This window comes from Urtica dioica, chromosome 11 (assembly GCF_054948205.1).
Source record: "Urtica dioica subsp. dioica isolate 48M chromosome 11, U.dioica_male_clone48M_v1_H2, whole genome shotgun sequence".
NCBI classification, from domain to species: Eukaryota; Viridiplantae; Streptophyta; class Magnoliopsida; order Rosales; family Urticaceae; genus Urtica; species Urtica dioica.
In genome coordinates this window covers 18,698,277-18,707,634 of record NC_142766.1, presented here as the reverse complement: position 1 = coordinate 18,707,634, position 9,358 = coordinate 18,698,277, and the positions used below count along the sequence as shown (strand labels likewise).

General features: G+C 36.4%; 1 protein-coding gene across 1 annotated transcript; it reads right to left on the bottom strand.

Moving 5' to 3' along the window:
- Positions 1 to 3,162: 3,162 nt before the first annotated feature.
- On the bottom strand, positions 3,163 to 8,603 carry LOC149381985 (E3 UFM1-protein ligase-like protein). Its single transcript, XM_089630795.1, has 20 exons — positions 8,309 to 8,603; positions 7,912 to 8,223; positions 7,263 to 7,529; positions 7,055 to 7,102; positions 6,839 to 6,904; positions 6,580 to 6,683; positions 6,405 to 6,498; positions 6,278 to 6,334; positions 5,779 to 6,193; positions 5,521 to 5,675; positions 5,298 to 5,363; positions 5,139 to 5,207; positions 4,957 to 5,046; positions 4,780 to 4,845; positions 4,603 to 4,649; positions 4,439 to 4,502; positions 4,175 to 4,252; positions 4,022 to 4,084; positions 3,753 to 3,845; positions 3,163 to 3,606 (listed from the first exon to the last, which is right to left on the bottom strand). Exons 1-20 carry the CDS (start codon positions 8,480 to 8,482, stop codon positions 3,505 to 3,507), a joined length of 2,430 nt encoding a protein of 809 aa, XP_089486921.1. The 5' UTR covers positions 8,483 to 8,603; the 3' UTR covers positions 3,163 to 3,504.
- Between the last annotated feature and the right edge of the window lie 755 nt (positions 8,604 to 9,358).

Sequence of the window (9,358 nt, the reverse complement as noted above, 5' to 3'; positions counted from 1 at the left end):
ACTTTTTTTTTTTTTTTTTTTTTTAAGGACATATCAAATGCTTTTTTTATATTAACTAATACATACTAAAACGTTTTGAAAAATCACACATCGGCCAAGAGATAGGTAATACCATGAATTTGAATCTCTCTCTTGCTCTCTCTCTCTCTCTCTCTCTCTGTTCATGCCTTCTTCTTCATCTTCTACATCTTTTGTCTTCGAAATCAGTGGTGAACAAGAATCCGTCAAGCTCGTCTGATCAGCGGCGATCTGGTTTCCATAACCGCCGTTTCTTGCCAACGATATTTCTTGTTAGCGCCATGCACTTAAGTGATCAGTCCTTCTCTAGTGATAGCATCATTTCTTGTTATAACCGATCACCTACTTGCCAACGACCTGCCTTTCGCCGCTAAACCCCTTGCCTAAAAGCATTTTACACAACTCCTCCTTTAAATTCTTGGTTGCTTAAATTTTGTGAATGATCTTTACAGGTCTAAACTTGATCCTATAAGCCAAACTTCTTCTACTCAAAATGAGTGTTTGTAGCTATAAATGTGATTGAACAATCATTTTTTTTTTGGCTGACGCGCTAACGGCCTGCTCATCTACGACCTGTGATGATGACCTTCCTTTCGCCTAAAACCCCTTGCCTCCAAGGCCATCCAAACTCCTTTATGCCTCAAGGCATTCAATAAATACCCTATCATTCAAGACTCGAGATAAGTTTAACTTGGAGAACATCTACCCCTCTCGTACCTTACTTTTTCTCACTAGAGATATTTTTTCTCTCTACACTCCAGACGAGACAAAGATCCACAGCTCGCGGCTCCTTCTCACAAGCAAAAGTAATCGAGATTCAGGCTCACAACTATCTATCTCCCTCCTTAAATGTACGTATATAATTATACAATCACACTAAAGACTAAAGATAGAGGTCTTTTCTCTAGAAAGGACCATCCACTTCACTTTGGCTAGTGTGTCAACGAGGAGTGAACGAGAGTCAAGCATAGCGCACGTTGCTTTTCATTGTTTGATACATGTGATAGAAAACCAGAGGACCACTCTTTTGTGACCAGGAAAACAAGATCATGTATGTTAGTTACTCTATGACATAGTTTTTAATTTGACTAAACTTTTTAAATTGTTCCAAGACTCTACGAAACTACTAGTTCAAGAAAACCGAGCCACATGGTCAACATGTTCTTTTCTTAACGAATCGAACAAAATATATTTTATTTTTAGTTCCGAGATACATTGGAGATATGATGAGATTTGGTTTCATGATCCACTAAATCACAGAAGATCATGTCATTAGCCTTAACATAACTCACAAAGGGTTTTCGTCATGTTAGTTGATCTTTTAGTCGCACACGGGCGACTTATCTCTCAACTCGCCTATCTTTGACAACGAGTTAGAGAATTATTTTCAATATTTGTACTTCATATGTTCCTTGTTTTTAGTAACGTCAGTATGCATTATTTTGTTGAGACGATCTTCTGGAGAGGTCGCGTGAAAAAGAGATAAGGGAAATTAAATTGCACTTCATCGGAGAATTGAAGGAAATGGAAATTTGAAAGGGAGTATGCATACATCAATCCTTGTACCTTTGATTATTATAGTGAATTACTTTTCGCCACCAGGCTCACCGTCGTCCAAATTAGGTGGTTTGTCACTTAAATGGATTACCAATTCTCCATGTACTTTTTTTTAACTTGTTGATTGCTTTATTTATGCTGCATAAATAATTAGTTGTTTTTACCTAATAGTTGAATAACCATCTCATTACGCGTAATTTGAATATCTAACGCGTTGTTGGTTGACGAAAATCGATCATTAAGAAAAGATTATTTTGTGTGTATTTTGCATTATCTTTGAAATCTCAATTTTATGACTTTTTTGGCATGTATTTCATTACGCGTAATTTGAATATCTAACGCGCTGTTGGTTGACGAAAATCGATCATTAAGAAAAGATTATTTTGTGTGTATTTTGCATTATCTTTGAAATCTCAATTTTATGACTTTTTTGGCATGTATTTCATGTTTTACAATAATTTATTTATGGGAAAATAACACATTTATACCCTGTGTTTTAGTGAAATGTCGAGTTTAACCCTCGGTTTTCAAAAATGTCGAGTTCATACCCTCTGTTTAACTAAAATGACGAAATTATACCCTCTGTTTAACTAAAATGACGAAATTATACCCCGAAATGAATAACAACATCACAAATCTCCCTTTCATTGATATTAACTCTTATATAAGAAAAATCGATTCAAATCTAAATCAGTACCCTAACTTCCAAATTCTCAATTTTGAAATAAAAATAGCCCCAAATTGAAATTAAATAATAAAACTCATACCTCCTAAGAAATAACTTTATTCCGTGTTCGAATTGTAACTTTACATCCTGGATTCTCTGTTCGAATATGCGATTTTGATGACTATCAACTATCGATGTTTACCCATTTGCCTCTTCCTGTGTTCTTCACGATTAAGAGACTGTTGTTTATTTTTTAGTTTTTAAATAAATTACATATATGGCGCGAATGAATAAAGATAATTGGTGTTTATATATAAATATTATAGCCAACGTCAATAAAAAATATTCGTGACACTGTTGTTTATTTCAGGGTATAATTTCGTCATTTTAGTTAAACAGATGGTATAATTTCGTCATTTTAGTTAAAAAGAGGGTATGAACTCGACATTTTTGAAAACCGAGGGTTAAACTCGATATTTCACTAAAACACAGGGTATAAATGTGTTATTAAAAAATAAAAAAAATACTGAAAAGACATAAAATAAAAATAATAATGTATTTATGGAGCTAGATAAAATAGAGAGAATGCCACTGAGTTCAACGACGATTGTGGACAAAATAAGAGAAAAAAATTGAAGAAGAGAATTCAAGAATCATTATTTTCAAAACGGAAAAAGAAAAAAAAAAAAAAAAAAAAGAGAGAGAGAAAAGAAAAAAGAAAGTATTTTTGTCCCAATGAGAAAGACGTATATTTCCTCTAGTTCGAAGAGATTGTACATATAAAAAAGAGGGAAAATAACAAAATAGACAATAGTGTTCGCAAAAGAAGATATACTAGCACACGCACATAGTACGCAGCACACCCAAGGAAATCAAATTCATTTTAAAATCAGGTGTCGCACATATGGCTTATCTTTCACTGATGCCAAATTTTCTTTTATTCACGACTTCTATTTCACCAAACAGAGTTTGATAGACAACTTGTCTTGTCTGAAACGTTGTATCATGAGTTATAATAGTAAAAAGAAAGCAAATTAAAGTCTAAACAAGTTGGGAGTTCTGTGAGTCGTTTATCTAAGCAAACAATGGAAATCTAGTAAAAAAAAAAAAAAAAAACTAGCATCTACAGTACACTTGAAATGCCTTATCATCCAACCCTGTTAAAATCATGGGTTGATAGATAATAAACAAAGCTTCCCACAGATTTTATTCCTCCTTCACTGTAGTCTTTACCAAACTCTCTTTGCAGTTACGATGCCGATTCAAGTTTGAGAGGAGGTCAACACCAGGGATTTCAGAGCTGGCATTTGGTCCTCCAGAAACTCTTTCTTGCTCAAAACTCTGTCCGATGAACAGCTTTCTTCCTGGTTGGATTGCAAAAGAACAAATGATTAAATGACTATCAGCACTGAGTATTAACGTAATTTACTCGGTGGACATCATCAGAATGGACATTTCAAACCAACGTCATCATCAGAATCAGTGCGATGAACAGGAGTAATTTACTCACATCGCCGGTCGAAGCAGATATTAACCCTAAAAGCGTCACAGTTGCGGATTGGTATTCTGTTAGGATCCTGTACGCCGAATCTTCTAATTTATCCTGTAAAATTTGGAAGAAAAGTCCTCGGTCATTAGCACAAATGTTTCAATCAGCCACACACTGACCAACAACATAGTCTATATGTTTCCTCTTCTGTTTTGAAAATGATAATAAATAAAAGAAGTAATAAACATGTCTGGAGGGTGTTTCTCGTATAGCTGGAGTGGGGAATTTACCTGTAAACGAGTAATAGCAACAGAAATAGCCCTTCCAGGAGCTTGAAGAGCTTTGTGGTGAAGCTATGCAAAAGAAACTCATGTTGAGAAATTGGCCAAGTATAATATTGTTATTAATAGTAATACAAAAATAATGATGATAATGATCAAAACCTGTATGTACAGCAAGGAAACAACTTTCGGCAGCAGGGAAATTGGATCTGTCTCCGCAGAAACTTGAGATGTCAAATCCTAATATGTATGAAAAGAAGTTTAGCATCAAAGAAAAGCTAAAAAACACATAGATATGGCTGTGCATTTCACTGTTGCCGCAAAATCAAATAATTATCAAGCAAAAAGATATTAAAAATCACTGATCCTTTGTAACCACGAGGAAGATTAAAATAAAATCCAATGCAAAAGTTAATGGATGTATACCTTACGATACGAATGCAGAAGTGTTCTTTCCAATTTTTTGTCTAGCCTTTTCAACATTAGTCCACTGAAAACATATATTTGTTAGTTCTAAATTGTAAAATAGAAAATATAATTATTCCATAGAGTCCAAATGAACAGGTAGAAGGTATAAAGCAAATCTTAACCTCTCTTCAGCAATATCTCTTAGTGCTGTCATAAATATTTCCACTTGCTGCCATACAGAACATTCAAAGCACGATATCAACAAAGATACTCATAGTGCAGTATGTGTGTGTGTGTGTGTGTGGGCGCAAAAGATGGCCAGTCTCATCTCAAATCACCACAGCAAAGCAATAACTTACCTTTCCTTCTAGGTAATCTGCTAAAGAAAGAGCCATACTTGACAGAGGTCCAGGAAAACTCTTAGCCTGCAATACCAAAGAGAAAGCGCAATTGATTATTGATTTTAGCAAAGTTTTGTGAACAAAGTTGTCAGACACATTGATTAACATTATATAACATGGACAATCCTTGTATACCATGGCTGTTCTCTCTATAGGGCTAAGTGAAATAGAGTCTGCATCCTGAGCTTCAACTTCTACTCCATTCTTCATCTTGTTGTAAACATCCTATATTAAAGAAATTTTATTTTTTATAATTTCATATTTCAAATGTGTACAAAGATTTAGTATGCACTACAAAATTCAAAAACCAACCGTACCAAGTTATAGATGAGAGTATCAGCAATAGCTGTAGCTGTCGTTCTTAACAAATGCCGGTGCAAAATGGCCTGTTGATTTAGATTGTCAGGCTTCTTCTGCACATTTTCCAATCAGAGAAGTAATTATTTTCTAACGCAAAATATTGGGGACAAACTTACAGAAGTTGATTGGTCGTCTTCAAACAAATCTAAAGCCTTTTCATATAGCTGCAAATTCAAGAAAGACTGCAATGATGGAAAGCACAGGTCTTTGTCAGGGAATTTAACAGTAAATGCAACCAAGAAGGTTCTCATTAACGCCTACATCGATTACACACTCAATAATGGAATCTTGGGTTGGAAAATCTTACACCAAGCTAAGAAAGAGCATTTATCCACTCACCTCATCAATCTTCTTTTGCAGATTGTCAAGCAAAATCTTCATCCTCTCAGCATTTTGTGTAAACAACATATTCCTTCTCTGTTTCCAAACCTCAACTAGCTTAGGTCTTACATAGTTCGCCATTGGTCTAATAATTTTCTCTGGATCATCGACACCTGCCATAGTCCACTAATTCTAATTAATTTCAAAATGATATTAAATCCATACTAATATTATCTGATAATCAGAATCAATGTGACAAGGATAGAATAAGCAAACCTTGTTCTTCAAAATCAGGAACCAGGACAGCAATCTTCTGCCGAACCCATTCTTCTGGGGGAATGTTGTCCTCTCTTGTTTTAACAGATTCTTTTTTACCAGTGGCTTTTGAGTCTGAACTATCCTTGCCTTTTCTCTGGTTTTTCTTAGATTTTACAGCAGAGCTTTCTTGCGTATTCATACTACTTTCATTTGCACTTGTTGTCTGGTTCCCAGAACTTTTACCTCTTTTTTTCTTTGAACCCTTGTCAGCTTGTTTGCCACTACCTATCTCACTGATAGTATCATCAGATTCAGTAAACTTTGTTGAACCATGTCCAATCTTTTTATCGGGCAAATCAACTGAGAAATTGAGACCAGATGACTCTGAGGAATTAAAGGTTTTCATTTCCTTCTCCAAGCGGTCATAGACCCCCTAGTTGCCCCAAAACATACTGGCTGTGAGAAACTGGAGGATTGAAAATAAAGCACCACGACCACATATTATAGAAGGAAATACCTTGATAAATCCATCACTAAATAGGTACGACTCCCCAAAGATAACTGCTTTATTAGACTGCAACGACATGTTACACAAAATTGTTAAGAGTAATCACAAAAAAAGTTAGCAAAAAGTGGACTGATACCTTCAGAGCTAGCTGAACAGAAGGGCAAAGAGACAAAACTTTCGATGCATCTTGAGATCCAAAGGATGCAGGTAATACTGAAAGAGCATCAATCCTGCATCGGTGCGCCAAATAGAATATAAAAAGAAAGAATAAAACACATTGTGATGAAAATTTGGTATAGAATTTTCCCCACCAGCTACAACGTTCAAGTGTATCTTCGGTAGCCGCGTCCAACATCTCAATGATTGAGGGGTGAACAAACAAAGAAGCCAAAGCTATACCTTCAGGATACCTGGACTAAATAGGTGTGCAAAACCACAATATCAATTAGATCAAAGAGAAAGACAAGTGCCATGAAGTTCAGTGCTTGTCTTTACACAGACCCGCAATCGTCCTCTAAATTGAGGCAGAAAATGGCTATATTTGCCAACCAAAAAATAGAAACTGAATACCTTGAGAAACTGAGCTGGCTGGGAAACACCAAGGTTTTGAAGGACATTGTAGCTGATGAAAGAATTCTGCACCATTTAAGGCAACAACGGTAAGAGAGATGTTGGAACCACTTCAGAGAGAATAAACTAAGCATCCCATAAGATATAGCTACTAATTGATTAAAGATGCAAGCAGGGTAGAGTGTGGATATCAATCTATCTAAATGCAACAAAGACCTGTGAGAAAAACGAGTCGATGTATTCCTTCTGAGCAACAGCAAAGACCTGCAGCACGATCGCACGTGACATCAAGAGTAAGAAAACCAATTTAACTTTACGATAATAATAATATACAGATGTAAAATTCCATAGTTTCACTGCAATATTGACTAGCTAATACAGCTAAATAACATCGATTAGCTACAGAAAACAAATGGCTACATACAGTTGGGGTCCAATGAACTCCAGCGCGAAGCGATCCGAGAATCTCTCCTTCCTTGACAAGCCCATTGAAGAGTGACTGGAAAAACGAACTATCTACGGCGACGCCGCTCGCCCCGTTCATCTCCAGAAGAAGTTGCTGCAGAGAGCTCCACAGAACCGATAAATTGGTCGGAACCGAGAGACCCCTCGCTGCACCTCGAACCATCGCATTGACCCGAGCGACATAAGCCGGAGTGTACAATTGTCCACCTTCAAGCCTGCCTCTAACCTATTCACACACACACACACAAAACATCAAAACCAAAATAAGACTATCGAAAGGACCTAAGGTCTGTCTAGTGGTCAGGTAATTGATATAATTTTCTAAGCATATGTTTGGAGCGTGGTAAATTTGAGAAGGGAAAAAAAAAAAAAAATTCATTGTATCACTCCAGTACTACCAAACACAATAGTAAATTTTGGTATCTACATTCTCCATGTAAAATCCGTATTCCAAACATTGCCTAACGGTACCACCTAGCAATCCAATTATCAAGACCCAAATGGTACCTAGAGACTAAACCCTAAACATATAAAAGCAAATGACTATCATCACAACAAAATTTAATTTGCAAAAACAAAAACAAAAAAACAGATGTATTTTTTTTTACCGATTTCCCAAGCCGCGGCTCCAGAGCGGAGGCAAGAAGCTCAGAGCCGACTTGAAGCTGAGCGGCGAGCTCAGCAAGAGCGATCTGGCTGCTTTCCTGAAGCCTATCGTCGATATCCTCCGCAACGGAGTCCCAGTAAGACTGCGAGATCACCTCGCCCTGGATCAGCATCAGCCCAGGGTCATCGGCGACGACACAGTCCACCTGTTTCTCGACATGGAAGAGATCGACTCCGGTGGAGTCCGCGAGGTCCACCACAGAGACACGCCCTAATTTTTCGATCTCCGCCACTATTTCGCGCCTCAGTTGGTCCTACGCGAAGTCTCGAAAATTTGTAACACGAAGAACAGAGTGGCTCTAAAAATTAAGAAATATAAAATTATTGAGAGGGACGTACGGGAGTAATGTATTCTTTTCCGGAGACGGTGTGAAGGAGGTCGAAGTCGATGATTTCCAGTTGCCGGAGCTTGAGGACCAGTTCGACGACATTTCGCTCCGACAATCTGACGGTGGACTTGGCTTCTTGGGCGGACTCGAATTGCCTCTGCAATTCGAGCAACTCGTCGTCCATTTTTTTAGGGTTCGCTTTGTTTCGTTCGACGAATCGAGTCGGAGGAGAACTGGAAGAATCAGAATCGGATCATACGAGTGCAAATTGGAGATTGGACTTTCTTTTCTTCATCGCAATTGATTTCGTTGAATTTTTTTTTAAAAGGAAAATAAAAATACGCTGCTAAAAAAAAAAAAAAAAATACCTGTCGTCGTAGCGATTTCCAAACGACACGTAGCCTGGAATCTGTCAATTTTTTTTTTTTTTTTTTTTTTTTTTGTAATAATTTGTTGTAACTAACCAAGTTTGTCATGGAGGAATAACCCAAGTTTCATTTTATTAAGCAAATAGCTCATATTTTTAGTTCATACCATAACGTCATTGGTAAATTTGCGAATAGGTTAATTTAATTAACATACTGGAGAGAGTTAGGTTAATTAATTAACTTATTGGTTGAATATTAGTTTACCTTCTGATTTTTTTGTGAGTAAAATTAATTTACTAAATGATTGAATTCAGAATTAGGTTAATTAATTGAATGCTTTGAATATCAATAGACATAAGTTATGATTTTTGTAAATTTTTTGTGAATTTCAAATCATTCACGAATCAGTTAATTAATTAACCTAGCTCACTCCAGTAGGTTAATTAAATGAACCGATTCAGGAATTTACAAAGTGCCTATCCTCAATCCCCTACATCGCCGTCGATTTCCTCTCCGCCGCCGATTCCTCTGAATTCGGAATTAGGTTAATTAATTGAATGCTTTGAATATCAATTTACTTAAGTTATGATTTTTGTAAATTTTTTGTGAATTTCAAATCATTCACGAATCAGTTAATTAATTAACCTAACTCACTCCAATAAGTTAATTAAATTAACCGATTCGCGAATTTA

Coding starts and splice junctions, on each gene's coding strand:
- LOC149381985 (XM_089630795.1), bottom strand. CDS start 8,482: ATGGACGACGAGTTGCTCGAATTGCAGAGGCAATTCGAGTCCGCCCAA. Junction 5,364..5,520: donor TGCAAAAGAAGATTGATGAG/GTGAGTGGATAA, acceptor CCATCATTGCAG/TCTTTCTTGAATTTGCAGCT. Junction 5,208..5,297: donor AAGACGACCAATCAACTTCT/GTAAGTTTGTCC, acceptor CTAAATCAACAG/GCCATTTTGCACCGGCATTT.